At 45.9% G+C, this 22,950-nt stretch overlaps 1 protein-coding gene across 1 annotated transcript in view; it reads left to right on the top strand.

The window, feature by feature from the left end:
• LOC126172791 (uncharacterized) overlaps positions 1-22,950 on the top strand; it is a 107,930-nt gene that overhangs the window by 51,713 nt on the left and 33,267 nt on the right. The window contains exons 5-6 of the mRNA XM_049920908.1: positions 3,811-3,896; positions 15,144-15,306. Of these exons, the coding sequence (XP_049776865.1) occupies positions 3,811-3,896; positions 15,144-15,306 (249 nt within the window). The remainder of the gene's footprint in view (positions 1-3,810; positions 3,897-15,143; positions 15,307-22,950) is intronic.

The following is a 22,950-nucleotide window of genomic DNA, read 5'->3' as shown; positions in this document are numbered from 1 at the left end:
TAACACCTGAACAACATAACAGAAGGAAAACAAGTGGAAACAAAAGAGAAGGAAATTAATATTCTTGCTGCTGTTGCAGTTGATTGGCACGTTAGCTCCCTCGTAATCGCAAGAGGAAGTGGCATGAATCAGGCATGTGTCCTACACGAAGTGACACCTAAGTCTACGGCCTTTTGCCTTACGCAGGAAGCATTTCCAACAGGATTGGCCGTATTTTGCGGAAATATGATGTGAAATGTGTTTCTCGACCACCTTCTAAGATTAAGGCCCTCTTGGAGTCCGTAAAAGATGATCTTGGTTTGCGTAAGGCTGGTGTCAATCATACTCCTTGCAGTTGTGGCATGTCATATATTGGTCAGACAGTCAGGACTGTGGAAGACCGGTGTATCGAACATAAGCGTCACACACGCTTGCAACAGCCGAGGAAATCCGCTATTGCAGAACATTGCCTTGACACCGGTCATCCTATGGAATACAACAACATGGAGATTCTGGCTTGTACGTCCAGCTACTGTGATAGTGCTATTAAGGAAGCTGTTGAAATCAAACTATCAAGCAACCTTATAAACAGAGATGGTGGATTTTGTTTAAATGCTGCTTTGAATCCGGCTCTGTCTCTCATCAAAAAACAGAGGGACAGAATTAGTACTACCTCACCTGTTGATTAATAGTCACAATCGATATTTCTGATGTTGGTTGTCTTTGGTTGTGTGTTGATTCTGCGGTTACTTGTTCTGTGTGTAATGTCTTCCTTGTTTCTCCTCTGTGAACCGAGGTATTAAATTCCCTTGCACGTTGCTTCCTTCTTGCAGTTGTGACTTGAGAATGGCAGGGTGTGCTCCTGCAGAAATATCTGCGGTGGTCGACGACATCACCCGGCAGGAAACCCGTAAGTTATTTGAACATTCAATTCGCCGGGAAAAGTTACGACCTCACGTCCTCCACATTCTCCAACGACAAAGGTCCCATCGCCATCACCTCTCTCTCCATCAAGAGCTGTATGGAACGCTTATTAGAGTTGTGTTAACTTCTGTAGACGCCTAATTAAGACAGGATACTCGATATGAATCATGTATCTTGTTTAGTGATAAAGCCCCAGTAACCAATCATGGACAAGTAAACCAGCGAAACATGTGCTAGTGGTCTTGGCTTCGTCATGTGGAGCATCATCGTCCATGCAGTGTAAACGTATGATGTGGGGTAGAGAACCATCGGCTCATAGGCCAGTTTTTCAAGACGGAACACTGAACGCCTGCAAGTATCGCAGTCTTCTAACAGACCAGGTTCCACTGATGCAGGAAGACGTTTCTCCGCAGACTAGGATGTGATTACTATCCAGCCCATAGTGCACGAAGTACAATAACATTTCTTCGCGAACTGTTTCCAAATCGTTGAATTGGATGCAGAGGACCTGTACCTTGGCCAGCCAATTCCCCAGATCTGATGTCTGTAGACTTTTTTCTGTGGGGACAGCTGAAAGGCAGTGTCTACGAGGATATAATAACTACACCCGATGACATGCAACAACGTATTACTTCAGCCGGCTCGGACATACCCGCTGAAATGCTACCACGTGTGCAGAAGTCGTTCCACACCGGACTGGAAGCGTGTACTGCCAGTGCCTTTGGTCTCGTTTCTGGCGATAATCCACATACCTAGAAATAGTGTATGCACCTATGTTGTTCTTTAGTGTGTGTCACCACAGATATTGTATAAGTGTCGGTGTGGGAGAATTTCAAGATAAGATATCTTTTAAACGATTCTAACAACACTACTGGCCATTAAAATTGCTGCACCACGAAGATGACGTGCTACAGACGCGAAATTTAACCGACAGGAGGAAGATGCTGTGATATGCAAATGATTAGCTTTTCAGAGCATTCACACAAGGTTGGCGCCGGTGGCGACACCTACAACGTGCTGACACGAGGAAAGTTTCCAACCGATTTCTCATACACAAACAGCAGTTGACCGGCGTTGCCTGGTGAAACGTCGTTGTGATGCCTCTTGTAAGGAGGAGAAATGCGTACCATCACGTTTCCGACTTTGATAAAGGTCGCATTGAGGCCTATCGCGATTGCGGTTTATCGTATCTCGACATTGCTGCTCGCATTGGTCGAGATCCAATGTCTGTTAGCAGAATTTGGAATCGGTGGGTTCAGGAGGGTAATACGGAACGCCGTGCTGGATCCCAACGGCCTCGTATCACTAGCAGTCGAGATGACAGGCATCTTATCAGCATGGCTGTAACTGATCGTGCAGCCACGTCTCGATCCCTGAGTTAACAGATGGGGACGTTTGCAAGACAACAACCATCTGCACGAACAGTTCGACGACGTTTGCAGCAGCATGGACTAGCAGCTCGGAGACCTTGGCTGCGGTTACCCTTGACGCTGCATCACAGACAGGAGCGCCCGCGATGGTGTACTCAACGACGCACCGGGGTGCACGAATGGCAAAACGTCATTTTTTCGGATGAATCCAGGTTCTGTTTACAGCCGCATGATGGTCGCATCCGTGTTTGGCGACATCGCGGTGAACGCACATTGGAAGCATGTATTCGTCATCGCCATACTGGCCTATCACCAGGCGTGATGGTATGGGGTGCCATTGGTTACACGTCTCTGTCACCTCTTGTTCGCATTGGCGGCACTTTGAACAGTGGACGTTACATTTCAGATGTGTTACGACCCGTGGCTCTACCCTTCATTCGATCCCTGCGAAACCCTACATTTCAGCAGGATAATGCACGACCGCATGTTGCAGATCCTGTACGGGCCTTTCTGGATACAGAAAATGTTCGACTGCTGTCCTGGCCAGCACATCCTCCAGATCACTCACCAACTGAAAATGTCTGCTCAATGATGGCCGAGCAACTGGCTCGTCACAATACACCAGTTACTACTCTTGATGAACTGTGGTATCGTGTTGAAGCTGCATGGACAGCTGTACCTGTACACACGATCCAAGTTCGGTTTGACTCAATGCCCAGGCGTATCAAGGCCGTTATTACGGCCTGAGGTGGCTGTTCTGGGTACTGATTTCTCAGGATCTATGCAGCCAAATTGCTTGAAAATGTAATCACATGTTAGTTCTAGTAAAATATAGTTTTTCAATGAATATCCGTTTGTCATCTCCATTTATTCTTGGTGTAGCAATTTTAATGGCCGGTAGTGTAAAATCCTGCAACAAACACAACTGACATTCTAATTTACTCTACTTTTAGTTTGTTGATGTCAATAGGAATTGTTTCATTTATAAACGTGTATGTTTGGACAAAAAATACATTTTATAAGTGTTATTACAATCGGTTGAGTGGCTAACAGGACGAGCTCCTGACTACCAATCCATTATGTGAAACTCGCACATCAGTAGCACTTTCCATTTTCGCTATATTTGCGGTGAAGTTTCAGGTCATTCACTCTGTGTACGTCAGAAAGGTAGAATGCATGTATCTCAGTAATGTTGTTGCTCCTGTCTCAAGAGAGGTACTAATACAGTCATTTAATTCAAATGTTCAAATGGGTGTGAAATCTTATGGGACTTAACTGCTAAGGTCATCAGTCCCTAAGCTTACACACTACTTAACCTAAATTATCCCAAGGACAAACACACACACCGATGCCCGAGGGAGGACTCGAACCTCCGCCGGGATCAGCCGCACAGTCCAGCCTTAGACCGCTCGGCTAATCCCGCGCGGCAGTCATTTAATTAGAATATTGCGTTGTAAGTGCTCCAAAGGTGCAGTTTCACTTGACCGGGAACGCACATCTCACGCCATCACATATTTTACCTGCCTTTCTGTTACAGATGATGAGGTGACGGTGGTGACGGGAAGCGTGTTGGGCTCGCTACTCATCGCTCTCGGCATCGTCCTCATAGTTGGTAGCATTATGGTGAGTACCGCCAGCCCAACGTAGAGGGCTTCTCGTATTGTGCATTACCTGTTCGTGTTTGCCATCTTGCACTATCCTGAAACTCCCTAGCAGACTGAAACTATGTACCATGCAGGGACTCGGGCCCAGGACCTACGCCTTTCTCAGGAAAGTGCTCCCCAGAGCCGGCCGGGGTGGCCGAGCGGTTCTAGGCGCTACAGTCTGGAACCGCGCGACCGCTACGGTCGCAGGTTCCAATCCTGCCTCGGATGTGTCTGATGTCCTTAGGTTAGTTAGGTTTAAGTAGTTCTGAGTTCTAGTCGACTGATGACCTCAGAAGTTAAGTCCCATTGTGCTCAGAGTCATTTGAACCATTTTGCTCTGCCGACCTTTTATTTTGCCTTTCGCGGGCAAGTGCTCTAACAATCTTGTTTTTTTTGTTTGCTCTACTGACTTGCACTACTGACCTTTTTCTCTTCAAATAAAGAATAATGTATTCCTTATAGAGACCCAAAAAAATGGACACATACTGTACGAGCAAAATTTTGCACATCATGAACACCGACTGAGCTACCCTCCTAACAGTTTTAGTTCTATAGGACAACATTTTTCTGTCTTTCAAACTTCACAGAAGTTTTCCTGCGAAACTTGCAGGACTAGCACTTCTCGAAGAAAGGAAATTGCGGAGATATTACTTAGCTACAGAATGGGGAATTGTTTCCAGGAAGCTTCGTATCAGCGCACACTCAGCTCTGCAGCGAGAAACTCATTTTCCTGTCCTGTTGATAACGAATTTCATAGATTTGGACAAAGATGGAGGAAGCAATTGATCACATGCTTTCGTGAGTAACCACGTCAACAGATCATAGAGGTCAGCGTTTCTGCGTCCAGATAGCGGCGTTATGGTCTTGATTTCCGGCCGGGTCGGGGATTTTATCCGTTCGTGGCAGGGGGCGCGTATGTTGTCATTATTTATCTCCATCACACGCGCAAGTCGGTCAAGTCGCGTCTAACACAAAGATTTATGCATGGCGGACGAGCAGCCCTCGGGCAATAACGCCACATAATATCTTCACTTCATTTTCGTGAGTAACCGTATGGTCATAAGCTTGAAGAAATTTAGAGAAATTATAGAAAATTATACCATTCCCGGAACTGAAACCAGGCCGCTCAAAACTATCAGTAAGAAGAACTAGTGTCGCTGTACGAAACCTTAGGTGATTGGACAGAGTTTATCAAAACTGCAGCTCTATACAAATTCGACTGTTAAGCTCAAAATATCGCAATGAGTGTAGCTGAAACATCGTAAGCAGACTGACTTGTAAGCTCCCATATATTGCAGGAAAACATAAAATTCCTAAACTGCGAGCAACGGTGCACTGAGTATATCAACTTTCATCAATGCATGAATAAATTCAAGTCCTCACAGTGGTTGATATACGAAAAATTTCTAGCTGGCTTGAAAGCAATATTGTAAATTTTTTAGAGTCCGTCGTAATGAGCCTCTAAAGTGCATTCAGCTGTGAGAACTTCCACTAGAGATGACTGACACACATCCGGGGTTCGGTGACTTCCAAACGAGTGTAACTTTCAGCCTGTAACTTTCAGCCTTCGGGTGCCCTTGTTTTACCCAACATCTGGATTTTCCAAGGTAGTCTATCTTTAGCTTCAATTTTCATATTTTCTTGTAAATTATAGATTCCAGCAATCAGTCTTTTTTTCCTTTATTGGATTTCGATTCCCCCCTAAGGAGATGGGCTAGCAGCAGCTTAGTACGCCGCTCTTCAGCATACAGAATTTTTAAAACATAAGAAGATAAGAAACAATAAAAGCAGGCGGTAAAAGGGTGACGTAAGATGTAAAACAGCGGAAAATTGTGGAAAGTTAAAACATAAAATAAAGGGTGGGCGATGATAATAAAATATACAGGAAGCAGAGAGGGAAAATAGTAGACAGACAATTAAAAAACACGGCGACAATCTGGATTCTGTTCGCAAGAGATATAAAAATCCCACCCTGCCACAGCATGATGTCCGTTCGCAACACTTCGGAAAAGACGCACAACACTTAACAATCACTGGAAACACTGCACTAAAAAGTCGGCACGAAGATGAAACCCCACAGCCAAGGGCGTGGGAGGGGGGGGCGGGGGAGACTCTATCAGAATACAAGAAGTACATCGTTAGATGATGTCACAAAAAGTTACAAGTAACTCATATGGTTTGTATATTACATACCACTATTTTCGCTCAAAGCATGTAAGTCCCCGTTAATGGGGCTTCACCCACAGTTCATTGAATACTACTGTTTGCGGAAGGCAGGCTGTATGGAGAACACATCGGTTGGTTACATGGCGCCATCTACAGGAACAACATATATAAAATTCAAGGGAAGTAAACCACTTCAAATTTGCATGAGAATTACATAAAATGAAATATAAGCAAAATTCTTTACATTGTAGTCCGACTTATTTCATATTTGCCGGCAAGTAATAAAATTTCCATGTTCACTCCTTATTATTAAAGCATATAAATTACATAAGATAGGAAACATTTTAATTTTTTAAAAAATTTATAAGACGCAAGAAGACACGTGCTGTATACACCTATTAGTTGATATGGCTTAAATATGTTTATCTTTATATTATATCTCCCTTTATTGAAACATAATAAGTATATTGTTCATAATATTTACTAAATAGTTCATAGATGGCGCCGAATGTCAGTCAGATGCATGGTTGGTGCAATTTAGATATTCCGCTATAGATATAGAGGGTACTAAACTCATTAGCCCTTAAAACCGATTTTCCTTGTAAATGCAGAACAACCAATATACTGAACTGCAGTTAGTAATATTATATATGCATCTGACCTAACGTATCATGGGAGAAGTTCTGTTGGTTCAGAATTATAATCATCGTACGCGTACAGTATTATGCAAATGGCTGCTACATGTTGGCAAGAGGGCAGGTGTTACATAGTTCACCCTGGATCAAATCCTACGCTGTTTCCCAGAACCGTGCATTTTTAATAACAACCTTACCATTAATCAGGTTGCTGTCGGTATCTTTGTGATGGCAGAAAGTCTCGAGCTTCTCGCTGTTATGCAGCAACTCACATTGGATGTCAAAGTCGGCACCTTATGTTTCGTAGTGAATAAATATGCAGACATACTCGATATCTCCATGTTTTCCTCCCAATGCGACGTGTTCCCCAAATCTGATTTCCAGCCACTTTCCCGTTTGGCCAACGTAACAGGCCCTACAATATGGGCAATCAATTTTATAAACTACAGAGGCATGAAATATGTTTTTTACGTCTACAGAGTGTTGCAAAATACATCCTAAGTTATTTTTGGTACCAAAAGACACTATCATATTTTCTTTCGAAAGATAGTTGCAATCCTAGAGCTCACTTTCCGTAGTAAGTTAAGCTGACAAACGTAGTATGTTGTTTAGAAGCCGTATTACTATTGTAAAGCGTCATCCTAATTTTGTATTTATTAGCTATGTTCTTACATATAGTACCTGCAAACTCACGTGGATAGTTATTTACTTTTGCAATGTGCCTTATTGTTCCCATTTCCTCATCGTGTTCGTCTTTTGAGAGCGGAATTTTAAACAGCCGATTGATAGCAAAATTGGGAAACGCCTTTTTATGTTGAACTGGGTGGTCTGAAGTAAAATCCACAATCCCATCGGTACAAGTCTCTTTACGAAATATACCAAATGTGCGCCTGCCAGCCGGCCGGTGTGGCCGTGCGGTTCTAGGCGCTTCAGTCTGGAACCGCGTGACCGCTACGGTCGCAGGTTCGAATCCTGCCTCGGACATGTATGTGTGTGATGTCTTTAAGTTAGTTACGTTTAAGTAGTTCTAAGTTCTAGAGTACTGATGACCACAGATGTTAAGTCCCATAGTGCTCAGAGCCATTTGAACCATTTGTGCCTGCCATTTTCATTTCGAACTGATAGATCTAGAAAAGTAACAGATTTACTTATTTCACTCTCACAAGCAGATTTAATTGTTTGATGCAAATTATTGATTTTGGCTGCTATCGTGTTGATGACATCATCGTTACCCTGTATTAGCAGCAGTGTGTCACCTACGTACCTAAGGTAGTACACAATTTTGTTCGCTAACTAAGGATTTGAAGAGAAGAATCTGTTTTCTAGATAATTAATAAAGATGTCTGCAAGCATTGTCGATATTGAGCTCCCCATACTGAGACCATCTTGTTGGGAATAAATGTCACCATTAAATTTAAAGTAGTTAAACTTCAAAATTATGGTAAGTAGCCCAATGAATTCATCTACTACTTATTTCCTTTCTAACTTCCCCCTTCAAGATTCTATTAATAGCGTCATACATAAACGCCGAGACTGACGGAACCTGCCCGATGTTTCTTATACAGGGTGAGTCACCTAACATTACCGCTGGATATATTTCGTAAACCACATCAAATACTGACGAATCGATTCCACAGACCGAACGTGAGGAGAGGGGCTAGTGTAATTGGTTAGTACAAACCATAAAAAAATGCACGGAAGTATGTTTTTTAACAAAAACCAACGTTTTTTTAAATGGAACCCCGTTAGTTTTGTTAGCACATCTGAACATATAAACAAATACGTAACCAGTGCCGTTTGTTGCTTTGTAAAATGTTAATTACATCCGGAGATATTGTAACCTAAAGTTGACGCTTGAGTACCACTCCTCCGCTGTTCGATCGTGTGTATCGGAGAGCACCGAATTACGTAGGGATTCAAAGGGAACGGTGATATGGACCTTAGGTACAGAAGAGACTGGAACAGCACATTACGTCCACATACTAACACCTTTTTATTGGTCTTTTTCACTGACGCACATGTACATTACCATGAGGGGTGAGGTACACGTACACACGTGGTTTCCGTTTTCAATTACGGAGTGGAATAGAGTGTGTCCCGACTTGTCAGGCCAATAGATGTTCAATGTGGTGGCCATCATTTGCTGCATACAATTGCAATCTCTGGCGTAATAAATGTCGTACACGCCGCAGTACATCTGGCGTAATGTCGCCGCAGGCTGCCACAATACGTTGCTTCATATCCTCTGGGGTTGTAGGCACATCACGGTACACATTCTCCTTTAACGTACCCCACAGAAAGAAGTCCAGAGGTGTAAGATCAGGAGAACGGGCTGGCCAATTTATGCGTCCTCCACGTCCTATGAAACGCCCGTCGAACATCCTGTCAAGGGTCAGCCTAGTGTTAATTGCGTAATGTGCAGGTGCACTATCATGCTGATACCACATACGTCGACGCGTTTCCAGTGGGACATTTTCGAGCAACGTTGGCAGATCATTCTGTAGAAACGCGATGTATTTTGCAGCTGTTTGGGCCCCTGCAATGAAGTGAGGACCAATGAGGAGGTCGCCAATGATTCCGCACCATACATTTACAGTCCACGTTAGCTGTCGCTCTACCTGTCTGAGCCAGCGAGGATTGTCCACGGACCAGTAATGCATGTTCCGTAAATTCACTGCCCCGTGGTTTGTGAAACCCGTTTCATCGGTAAACAGGTAGAACTGCAACGCATTCTCTGTTAATGCCCATTGACAGAATTGCACTCGATGATTAAAGTCATCACCATGTAATAGCTGATGTAACGACACATGAAACGGGTGAAAGCGGTGACGATGCAGTATGCGCATGACACTACTTTGACTCAGTCCACCGGCTCTCGCATTGTCCCGTGTACTCAATGTGTGGGTTCATGGCAGCGCAGCTAACACACCAACTGCACCCACTTCTCGTGTGACGGGCCTGTTACGGACCCGTTTGCGTGCTACGACCATACATCTACATCTACATCCATACTCCGCAAGCCACCTGACGGTGTGTGGCGGAGGGTACCCTGAGTACCTCTATCGGTTCTCCCTTCTATTCCAGTCTCGTATTGTTCGTGGAAAGAAGGATTGTCTGTATGCTTCTGTGTGGGCTCTAATCTCTCTGATTTTATCCTCATGATCTCTTCGTGAGATATACGTAGGAGGGAGCAATATACTGCTTGACTCTTCGGTGAAGGTGTGTTCTCGAAACTTTAACAAAAGCCCGTACCGAGTTACTGAGCGTCTGTCCTGCAGAGTCTTCCACTGGAGTTTATCTATCATCTCCGTAACGCTTTCGCGATTACTAAATGATCCTGTAACGAAGCGCGCTGCTCTCCGTTGGATCTTCTCTATCGCTTCTATCAACCCTATCTGGTACGGATCCCACACTGCTGAGCAGTATTCAAGCAGTGGGCGAACAAGCGTACTGTAACCAACTTCCTTTGTTTTCGGATTGCATTTCCTTAGCATTCTTCCTTTGAATCTCAGTCTGGCATCTGCTTTACCGACTATCAACTTTATATGATCATTCCATTTTAAATCACTCCTAATGCGTACTCCCAGATAATTTATGGAATTAACTGCTTCCAGTTCCTGACCTGCTATTCTGTAGCTAAATGATAAGGGGTCTACCTTTCTATGTATTCGCAGCACATTACACTTGTCTACATTGAGATTCAATTGCTATTCCCTGCACCATGCGTCAATTCGCCGCAGACCCTCCTGCATTTCAGTACAATTTTCCATTGTTACAACCTCTCGATACACCACAGCATCATCTGCAAAAAGCCTCAGTAAACTTCCGATGTCATCCACAAGGTAATTTATGTATATTGTGAATAGCAGCGGTCCTATGACACTCATCTGCGGCACACCTGAAATCACTCTTACCTCGGAAGACTTTTCTCCATTGAGAATGACATGCTGCGTTCTCTTATCTAGGAACTCTTCAACCCAATCACACAATTGGTCTAATAGTCCATATGCTCTTACTTTGTTCATTAAACGACTGTGGGGAACTGTATCGAACGCCTTGCGGAAGTCTCCGAGTCTCGTGGACGAATAGCGCGAGCTGGGTTTCATACGACCGTCTTTCTCGAAACCCATGCTGATTCCTACAGAGTAGATTTCTAGTCTCCAGAAAAGTCATTATACACGAACATAATACGTGTTCCAAAATTCTACAACTGATCGACGTTAGAGATATAGGTCTATAGTTCTACACATCTGTTCGACGTCCTTTCTTGAAAACGGGGATGATCTGTGCTCTTTTCCAATCCTTTGGAACGCTACGCTCTTCTAGAGACCTACGGTACACCGCTGCAAGGAGGAGGGCAATTTCCTTCGCGTACTCTGGGTAAAATCGAACTGGTATCCCATCAGGTCCAGCGGCCTTTCCTCTTTTGAGCGATTTTAATTGTTTCTCTATCCCTCTGTCATCAATTTCGATATATACCATTTTGTCATCTTTGCGACAATCTAGAGAAGGAACTACAGTGCAATCTTCCTCTGTGAAACAGCTTTGGAAAAAGACATTTAGTATTTCGGCCTTTAGTCTGTCATCCTCTGTTTCAGTACCATTTTGGTCACAGAGTGCCTGGACATTTTGTTTTGATCCACCTACCGCTTTGACATAAGACCAAAATTTCTTAGGATTTTCTGCCAGGTCAGTACATAGAACTTTACTTTCGAATTCATTGAACGCCTCTCGCATAGCCCTCCTCACACTACATTTCCCTTCGCGTAATTTTTGTTTGTCTGCAAGGCTTTGGCTATGTTTATGTTTGCTGTGAAGTTCCCTTTGCTTCCGCAGCAGTTTTCTAACTCGGTTGTTGTACCACGGTGGCATTTTTCCATCTCTTACGATCTTGTTTGGCGCATACTCATCTAACGCATATTGTACGATGGTTTTGAACTTTGTCCACTGATATTCAACATTATCTGTACTTGAGACAAAACTTTTGTGTTGAGCCGTCAGGTACTCTGAAATCTGCTTTTTGTCATTTTTGCTAAACAGAAAAATCTTCTTATCTTATTTAATACTTATATTTACGGCTGAAATCATCGATGCAGTAACCGCTTTATGATCGCTGATTCCCTGTTCTGCGTTAACTGTTTCAAATAGTTCGGGTCTGTTTGTCACCAGAAGGTCTAATATGTTATCGCCACGAGTCGGTTCTCTGTTTAACTGCTCAAGGTGGTTTTCAGATAAAGCACTTTAAAAAATTTCACTGGATTCTTTGTCCCTGCCACCCGTTATGAACGTTTGAGTCTCCCAGTCTATATCCGGCAAATTAAAATCTCCACCCAGAACTATAACATGGTGGGGAAATCTACTCGAAATATTTTCCAAATTATCCTTCAGGTGATCAGCCACAGCAGCTGCTGAGCCAGGGGGCCTATAGAGACATCCAATTACCACGTCTGAGCCTGCTTTAATCGTGACCTTGACCCAAATTGTTTCACATTTCGGATCTCCGTCAATTTCCTTCGATACTATTGCACTTCTTATCGCTATAAACACGCCTCCCCCTTCACTGTCCAGCCTGTCTCAGCGGTATACATTCCAATCTGAGTTTAGGATTTCATTACTGTTTACGTCTGGTTTCAGCCAACGTTCTGTCCCTAGTACTATATGGGCATTGTGACCGTTTATTAATGAGAGCAGTTCTGGGACCTTTCTATGGACGCTCCTGCAGTTTACTATTAGCACATTAATATTGTTATTCCCTGTTGCATTTTGCCTACTCCTACCTTGCCGCGTCTCAGGAGGCGTCTTGTCGGGCCTAGGGAGGGAATTCTCTAACCTAAAAAACACCCATGTGCACTCCACACGTACCATACCTGTTGCATACAGTTGGCGGTAGATGTTTTGCATTGTGCGGCACGTTGGATGCTCTCCGTCCGGGTACCGTTCTGCATACACCCTGCAGGCTTCAGCTGCATTTCGTTGACACTCGCCATAGATGAGTATCACAGTTCCTACAACACTACACTATCACAGACGTCTGGTAACACGGTGTACTACAGTTGGTCTGCGTGCGGAGACGAATGCAGAATAACAATAGCAGCAAGCGCTACATGCGAACACTGCGACAGCTAGACCAAACCACAACAGTGCACTACAGCCACACACGTAAACACGGTCGTCATCGTAATCATGTCCCCGCAGATGCTGCTCGCCGACCGTGGCCCGTGTTTTTGTTACAAAACGCAACTGAACGTCGGAGGTTTCAAGCGTCAAATTTAGGTTACAATATCTACGGATGTAATTAACATTTTACAATGCAACAAACGGCACTGATTACGTATTTGTGTATATGTTCAGATGTGCTAACAAAACTAACGTGGTTCCATTTTAAAAAAAATGTAGATTTGTGTTAAAAAAACATACTTCCGTGCATTTTTGTATGGTTTGTATTAAACAATTACACTAGCCATTCACCTCACGTTCGGTCTGTGGAATCGGTTCGTCAGCATTTGATGTGGTTTACGAAATATATCCAGCGGTAACGTTAGGTGACTCACCCTGTATACTGGAAAATTATTTGGTTTCATAAATACACTCCTGGAAATGGAAAAAAGAACACATTGACACCGGTGTGTCAGACCCACCATACTTGCTCCGGACACTGCGAGAGGGCTGTACAAGCAATGATCACACGCACGGCACAGCGGACACACCAGGAACCGCGGTGTTGGCCGTCGAATGGCGCTAGCTGCGCAGCATTTGTGCACCGCCGCCGTCAGTGTCAGCCAGTTTGCCGTGGCATACGGAGCTCCATCGCAGTCTTTAACACTGGTAGCATGCCGCGACAGCGTGGACGTGAACCGTATGTGCAGTTGACGGACTTTGAGCGAGGGCGTATAGTGGGCATGCGGGAGGCCGGGTGGACGTACCGCCGAATTGCTCAACACGTGGGGCGTGAGGTCTCCACAGTACATCGATGTTGTCGCCAGTGGTCGGCGGAAGGTGCACGTGCCCGTCGACCTGGGACCGGACCGCAGCGACGCACGGATGCACGCCAAGACCGTAGGATCCTACGCAGTGCCGTAGGGGACCGCACCGCCACTTCCCAGCAAATTAGGGACACTGTTGCTCCTGGGGTATCGGCGAGGACCATTCGCAGCCGTCTCCATGAAGCTGGGCTACGGTCCCGCACACCGTTAGGCCGTCTTCCGCTCACGCCCCAACATCGTGCAGCCCGCCTCCAGTGGTGTCGCGACAGGCGTGAATGGAGGGACGAATGGAGACGTGTCGTCTTCAGCGATGAGAGTCGCTTCTGCCTTGGTGCCAATGATGGTCGTATGCGTGTTTGGCGCCGTGCAGGTGAGCGCCACAATCAGGACTGCATACGACCGAGGCACACAGGGCCAACACCCGGCATCATGGTGTGGGGAGCGATCTCCTACACTGGCCGTACACCACTGGTGATCGTCGAGGGGACACTGAATAGTGCACGGTACATCCAAACCGTCATCGAACCCATCGTTCTACCATTCCTAGACCGGCAAGGGAACTTGCTGTTCCAACAGGACAATGCACGTCCGCATGTATCCCGTGCCACCCAACGTGCTCTAGAAGGTGTAAGTCAACTACCCTGGCCAGCAAGATCTCCGGATCTGTCCCCCATTGAGCGTGTTTGGGACTGGATGAAGCGTCGTCTCACGCGGTCTGCACGTCCAGCACGAACGCTGGTCCAACTGAGGCGCCAGGTGGAAATGGCATGGCAAGCCGTTCCACAGGACTACATCCAGCATCTCTACGATCGTCTCCATGGGAGAATAGCAGCCTGCATTGCTGCGAAAGGTGGATATACACTGTACTAGTGCCGACATTGTGCATGCTCTGTTGCCTGTGTCTATGTGCCTGTGGTTCTGTCAGTGTGATCATGTGATGTATCTGACCCCAGGAATGTGTCAATAAAGTTTCCCCTTCCTGGGACAATGAATTCACGGTGTTCTTATTTCAATTTCCAGGAGTGTAATTAAAACTCTTAACTTGTTCTTTTGTTCTGTTTTTGATAACAATTTTTGATGTCATTGGTTTCAACTTCATTAGAAGCCATTCTTTTAATTTTACTAACAGAGATTTCCATATGGTAATCTTTTTCAGGAGGTGCACGTTGCAATTTCTTTTCACTGTCATGTACAATAAACTGGTGGTCTGCAAAAATTTATGTGCTTATGGTTCCGTACCATTGTATCTGTAATCCTATGTTTCCATCTTCTTAAGACGTCGTCAGTGTATTCATTAAATAACGTCGATGATAAACTGTACCTTTGTCTGACACCTCGTTTACAGTTATCGTATCTGAAATTCCTGCACCTGTCGTAACGTTGTGTGAAAATGCGGAGAGTCCTCTGATAGCCTGACGGCAGGCTGTGTGTGGTGTGCAGGAGGTGCCGCGCGTGGTGCTGGCGTGGGTGGTGGCGCGCGGCCTGGTCGCGCTGCTCACCGTCTTCCTGGTGCCCATCAGCATCGGGCTGAAGGTGGCGGAGGGCGGCGTCAGCCACCTCTTCGCCGCTCACGCTTTACTCGTCTTCGGCGTCCCCGAGATAGGTAAGCCGCGCAACTACGTGCTGCAATATACAGGGTGTTACAAAAAGGTACGGCCAAACTTTCAGGAAACATTCCTCACACACAAAGAAAGAAAATATGTTATGTGGACATGTGTCCGGAAGCGCTTACTTTCCATGTTAGAGCTCATTTTATTACTTCTCTTCAAATCACATTAATCGTGGAATGGAAACACACAGCAACAGAACGTACCAGCGTGACTTCAAACACTTTGTTACAGGAAATGTTCAAAATGTCCTCCGTTAGCGAGGAGAATAAAGTATTTATTGCACAAAAGCGTGTAGTCAAAATAATAGCTGGAGTCCACCCAAGATCATCCTGCAGACATTTATTTAAGGATCTAGGGATATTCACAGTAGCTTCTCAGTATATATACTCTCTTATGAAATTTGTAATTAACAACCAAACCCAATTCAAAAGTAATAGCAGTGTGCGTAACTACAATACTAGGAGAAAGGATGATCTTCACTATTCAAGATTAAATCTAACTTTGGCACAGAAAGGGGTGAATTATACTGGCACTAAAGTCTTTGGTCACTTACCAAATAGTATCAAAAGTCTGACAGATAACCAACAAGTATTTAAGAAGAAATTAAAAGAATTTCTGAATGACAACTCCTTCTACTCCATAGAGGAATTTTTAGATATAAATTTTAAAAAAATTTAAAAAAAATAAAAAAATAAAAATAAAAAACACAAAAAATGAAAAAGTTGTTATATTAACTTAAGTATGTTGTTAAATTAACTTAATTATGTCATGTATTGGAAAATTTGACTCGTTCCACATCATTACGAAATATCGTATTCATGATCCATGGAACTAGTATTAATCTAATCTAATCTAATCTAATCTAACCTCCGTCGCATGGAATCCCTGATGCGCTGATGCAGCCCTGGAGAATGGTGTATTGTATCACAGCCGTCCACAATACGAGCACTAAGAGTCTCTACATTTGGTACCGGGGTTACGTAGACAAGAGCTTTCAAATGCCCCTATAAATGAGAGTCAAGAGGGTTGAGGTCAGGAGAGCGTGCAGGCCATGGAATTGGTCCGCCTCTACCAATCCATCGGTCACCGAATCTGTTGTTGAGAAGCGTACGAACACGTCGACTGAAATGTGCAGGAGCTCCATCGTGCATGAAGCACATGTTGTGTCGTACTTGTAAAGGCACATGTTCAAGCAGCAGAGGTAGAGTATCCCGTATGAAATCATGATAACGTGCTCCATTGAGCGTAGGTGGAAGAAAATGGGGCCCAATCAAGACATCACCAACAATGTCTGCCCAAACGTGATTGCGCAATTGTGTGCGGATTCTCGTCAGCCTACACATGTTGATTGTGAAAATTTGATCATGTTGGAATGAAGCCTCATCCGTAAAGATAACATATGCACTGAAATGAGGATTGACACATTGTTGGATGAACCATTCGCAGAAGTGTACCCGTGGAGGCCAATCAGCTGCTGATAGTGCCTGCACACGCTGTACATGGTACGGAAACAACTGGTTCTCCCGTAGCACTCTCCATACAGTGACGTGGTCAACGTTACCTTGTACAGCAGCAACTTCTCTGACGCTGACATTAGGGTTATCGTCAACTGCACGAAGAATTGCCTCGTCCATTGCAGGTGTCCTCGTCGTCTAGGTCTTCCCCAGTCGCGAGTCATAGGCTGGAATGTTCCGTGCTCCCTAAGACGCCGATCAGTTGCTTCGAACGTCGTCCTGTCGGGACACCTTCGTGCTGGAAATCTGTCTCGATACAAACGTACCGCGCCACGGCTATTTCCCCGTGCTAATCAATACATCAAATGGGCATCTGCCAACTCTGCATTTGTAAACATTGCACTGACTGCAAAACCACGTCCTGATGAACACTAACCTGTTCATGCTACGTACTGATGTGCTTGATGTTAGTACTGTAGAGCAATGAGTCGCATGTCAACACAAGCACCGAAGTCAACATTACCTTCCCTCAATTGGGCCAACTGGCGGTGAATCGAGGAAGTACAGTACATACTGACGAAACTAAAATGAGCTCTAACATGGAAAGTAAGCGTTTCCGGACACATGTCCACATAACATCTTTTCTTTATTTGTGTGTGGGGAATGTTTACTGAAAGTTTGGCCGTACCTTTCTGTAACACCCTGTATGTGTATGCTCACAGGGGTGCACATTGGATAAAATAGACGCCATGTCATTAAAACTGCAATACCAGGAAACATACCGAATGCAATTTTACACATTGTGTATATTCAAAATAGTAGTAAGTATGCTTCATTATATTTGTCGCTGATTTGAAGGTGCACACCAAGCTGCCACTTTGACAGCAACAATGGCTCTGAACTGGCTGCACGTCGAGACGAAATGAGTTTGGGTGACACTCTCTTCCAAGCTCCTTCAACTCTTAGACAATGTTCATCAGTCGGAGTTAATATCTAGTGCTTTCGCGCCAGTGTCTTGGCAATGAACGACCAGATGTTTTCAGTGCGTGAGAGACCTGAATAACTTGCTATAGGGGAACTGTTGAACACCACAGGTATCGAGCTAGGTTGTGGCAAGATGGACAACACGCAGTCTTGCTTTCTATTTTTGAAAGCTGACACTACAAAGACACTGAAGGTACGGCACAGCCAGCAGCCTAATCACGTCATACATGTAAGACCTGAAGCCAAATTACCGGCTACGCGAAACAGATGTTATGGTGAAGGTTCCTGGCAGATTAAAACTGTGTGGCGGACAGAGACTCGAACCTTTGCCTTTCGAGGGCAAGTGCTCTACCATCTGAGCTACTCAAGCACGACTCACGATCTGTCCTCACAGCCTTACTTCCGCCGATACCTCCCAAACTTCACACAAGCTCTCCTGCGAGCCTTGCAAGACTAGCACTTCTGGAAGAAAGTATATTGTGGAGACGTATCTTACCCACAGTCTGGGTGATGTTTCCAGGATGTGAGGACGGGTCGTAAGCGGTGCTTGGGTCGCTCAGTCAGTCTTCAGCGGCGCTGCGGTTCGGACGGTATTTACGTCCTTGCCGCACGTGTACGCGAGAGGTATTTACGTTAAGTGTGTAGCGGTATACCGCGGTAATACGTGCAACGAATCATGTGGTCTTGTCGTTCCGCAGATCGACACTGAAATTTAGGTTTGTTAACCAGTATGCTCGACCGAAGACTTACGAGATGGAACGTTATTTACGGGACGAGACAAAAATCGAACCTGACATTCTAGTTGGAATACAGTTACCTATAGTCAGCAACGCTGTCTATGTCAAGGTAGTCAGTAAAGCGACATGTGACGAACTACTACTCCGTCACCGACTAGGACTCCGTTTGTATCATTCGGACAGGAATGTTTGAGCGCCAGCATTGGACTACGAACGATCCGCGTCTTTGAGCTTGCTTTCGAAGTGCCAGAAGAAATGGTGACAGACGCCTTGCACCCTACGAGTGGTTCCATACCATGTGGCTGATAAATGGGAGAGTTTCAAAACGTATCTCGTCCTCAATGGCAGCAGACAAATATGGATAGGACTACGAAAACATGTTTCGTCATACCTGTACATCGCTGGTTGCGGGGCGATTGTCATCTATGATGGACAACCAAGAACATGCTCTGGGTGTGGGAAGGGGACACACATACGTTCTCAGTGTATCCAAAGAATGTTGTTACAGGTGCCACGAGATGATCCACCACTCACACCACATCCGACTATGGTCCCTGTGACCTATGTCGCGGCAGTACGCGATGACGTAGGCCGCGCTACAGAAAAGGACTGTAACGTACATAGAGGCACATCTTGGCGAACCCTGGAAGGAAGACGTTGCGCTGGTCCACCTGCAACAGTCACAGGACGCCCTCTCTTCAGTACCGCTATCGGGCATGCTGACCTCTGATTCCGAGGCTCAGCAACGGAAACAGCGATCACCAAAACGCGGGAAAAATTGCCGCCTTACGGTGGAGAACGACCAACCAGGTCCACTAAACAATGCTGAGGTGTTTTCGGTTAGAGAGCAGACGACCACGGATACAGAAGAACTGCCTAGGGTGGATGTAGGCATGGCCACCGGGACGGCGACACCACCTTCCCGTGACGATGCTCCAGAAACAGCAGAGGAGTCCGATCGACGGCAACAGGATACTGGGAAGGCTACAGTGCCTAAAATGCACGACAACGATGGAACGCTGGCGAACTGATCACAAGACCCACCCCCGTGGGTAACAGATGATGCTGGAGATTTAGGACCCGAAGTGAGCCCGGAATAACGGCAGACCACGTGAGGGGACAGCAGGGGACGGTAGAAAGAAAGCACTCTGTAAGGTGCCCTATCTCTGCTGACAGCTATGCAACAAGCTTATCGGATAGCGTCTGTTAACATCAGTACCATTGGGACTCCTGTAAAGACCAAGATGTTCAGTGACATGATAATGGCTGCAGACTTGGACATAGCGCTGTTATAGGCAGTTCAGGTGCTTCCTCCCCCCACCCCCCTACCCTCGCCTCTCGGACTTTTACGGTTAGTATGTTTACTGTTTCCCGTGTGACGAGAGAGGCATTGACACTGCAATACTGTTGAAGGAAGGGATACGTGCAAACGAAGTGGAGTATTTGCCTTCGGCCCGTGGTATGGCCGTTACCATATGTAGAATACGTTTGATCAATATATGCACCCTTAGGTTCTGATAAGAGAAGGGAAGAAGCAGATTTTACCCGCATGAGGTGACACCGTTGTTTGGTGGACAATATGATGCCTGCATACTCGGCGGACATTTTAATTGTGCGTTTGAGAGGAAGGACAAACATCCTAACTGTACTCCTAGCCGGGAACTTCCGGAGCTGGTCAAAGGGATGGAATTAGTCGGTACATTGGTACTGGATTGGCAGGTATAAAATTATATGGGTTTCCTAGAAATTAAGGATTAATTACACATAATAACTGGGATATAAATTTTTTTCTAGCCACTCCGCGAGCCGTTTGGATCGTATCTATGTTTCAAGGGAGTTGGCGGTGCCGACGGTGGACGCAGAAATCTGGTCGACCGCGTTAATAAACGTTGAGGTATATAGTTGTACGGTTACCCTTGCTAGACAGCAGATACGGAGGCGGAGGGTAATTGGAAGATGAACGTCTCCCACCTGTGTGATGCAGAACGCCGAGTCATGGTGGAGGACACGTGGCATGGCTGCCTCTGTCGACGAAATTCTTATGATTTTGTCCTACAGTGGTGGATCGAGTGCACGAAGCCAGCTTTACGGAGGACGTTAATAGGTTATGGGAAGGAGGTATCTCGACGGCAGCACACGACCTCTGACTTTTACTTTACGGACCTCTGGTAACTGTTCGCTCAATCACCTTCACTAGAACGCCAAACAGCCGTTCACCGAGTCAAGGCGAAGCTGATATAACTTGCGACGCTAAGGATGGCGGGTACGATGATACGCGCGAGGTCGCAGGACTGCCTTCCCAATGAAGTTCCCTCGATGCTTTATGTGATAAAGGAAAGAAGAAGGAGACGAAGGACGTTAATTCATGAGCTAGATCTCGGCGATGGCCGTCGTTTTCCAACACAAATGGACACAGCACAGGCGTTCACGGATCATTTTAGCAGATTCTATGCGAGCAACGGGATGGGCCACAGGGAGCTCCTGGACGAGACCCCAGAAAGGGGGAAGTGGATGTGTTAGGAGGAGCTGGAGGAAGCGATTACATGAGATGCCTCCAACAAAGCCCCAGGCCCTGATGGATTCCCGTTGGAATTTTACCTTCTAATGAGCTTTTGCGCAGCGTGGGATTAGCCGAGCGTTCTAAGGCGCTGCAGTCATGGACCGTGCGGCTGGTCCCGGCGGAGGTTCGAGTCCTCCCTCGGGAATGGGTGTGTGTGTTTGTCCTTAGAATAATTTAGGTTAAGTAGTGTGTAAGCTTAGGGACTGATGACCTTAGCAGTTAAGTCCCGTAAGATTTCACACACTTGACTTGAGCTTTTGCGGCAAAAAATCCCTCTTCCCGTTGAAGTCACGAAAGGGCTCATGATCCCGATACCTAAGCCACGTGGTGGCTAATGACCTTGTGTTATCATCCCTTGACCCTCCTTAATAGTGACTACAAGATCTTTATGCGCATAGTGGGCAGTCATATCGCAGCAAAACGTCGCTGACGGATCAAATACACGCCGATCAGACTTCCATGACGGCATCAGTAACATCCACTTAGCCTTGGGAGACTATCGTGACGTCGTCGCCCTCGCGGCTGAATGCCGCCTCTGGGGGGCATTAGTTGCTGTAGATTTCGATCGTGACTTTGGTCGGGTGAAAAATGTGCATCTCGCTGCGATGGTGAGCAGGATGGGTGTCTCGCCAGTACTGACTACAGCAGTGATGCGTCTTTTACACGGCTCCAGACCAGAGACGGTGATCAACGGAGGGAGAACAGATTATTTTAAGATCTTAAGATCTATCAGACAGTGTGGCCCCTTGTCGATCTTCCCATACGCGATCGCCTTAAAACCGTGCCTCGTAGACCTTCGCCGCCGACTTACCGGGATCTCCCTATGGCTTCTATCATTCAAATGTAGGGGATACACAGATGACATTGTGTTCTTCATCCGGAATGAGCAGAGACTCAATCAGCACTCGACTGGCTACAGACGCATGGGATGGCAGCAGGCAGTGAGGTCAACTTCCGAAAATTACAATTCATCCAAGTGGGATGTGGACTACAACTAGGAACGGAAGGACCTTATCTGTGGTGCAAGCCCTCCGATGTTGAGGTCCCACCTTTCGTAAGGCAGGTGCGGCTGCGGACAGCTACCGAAGGCTATTCCTCAGAGTTCGCGCGTTAGTACGACTAAACGCCCTCTGCTCGACGGATATGCTGCAGCGAGTATCACTCGTCAGCCTTTATCTCGCACCCATGACGTGCCACCTGACACACGTTCTTCCCTTGACGAGCATGATGGCTAAGAGGAGTCAGGCGACTTTTGAGTACTATGTAAGCTTAGGACAGCTCTTTAAGGTACAGTACCACACGCTTACCTTCCCAACACTAGAAGGGGACGTTGGTTTAGTCAACGTATACGAGAAGGCGCGTGCCATGTATACTAGTACCATGCTAAAACGGTGGCGCAACAGGAATCACTCCCTTACGGGGTACATCATCGAAGAATTAGTGTCCGCAGCTCGTGGTCGTGTGGTAGGGTTCTCGCTTCCCGCGCCCGGGTTCGCGGGTTCGATTCTCGGCGGGTTAGGGATTTTCTCTGCCTCATGATGACTGGTTGTTGTGTGATGTCCTTAGGTTAGTTAGGTTTAAGTAGTTCTAAGTTCTAGGGGACTGATGACCATAGCTGTTAAGTCCCATAGTGCTCAGAGCCATTTATTTGAAGAATTAGTACCAACATTGCATCTTCCCCCGGTTAGTGTCGGCCGTATGTTGCCTCTCTTAACGTATGTGCGCACGTTCATCTATGAACACACTAACGTTCGAGCGCATTCACCGACGTTCCGACAGCCGATATCGAAGGACATGTACCATCTGCTTCTTCGACAGATCGCCCGGAACAAGGTGGAACAGAATCATACTGCCGTTAATTGACAGTTGGTGTAGATCACGGTACACCATCTCCACCTACCT

Source organism: Schistocerca cancellata, chromosome 1 (genome assembly GCF_023864275.1).
Source record: "Schistocerca cancellata isolate TAMUIC-IGC-003103 chromosome 1, iqSchCanc2.1, whole genome shotgun sequence".
Classification (NCBI taxonomy): Eukaryota; Metazoa; Arthropoda; class Insecta; order Orthoptera; family Acrididae; genus Schistocerca; species Schistocerca cancellata.
This window is presented reverse-complemented; position numbering and strand designations above follow the sequence as displayed.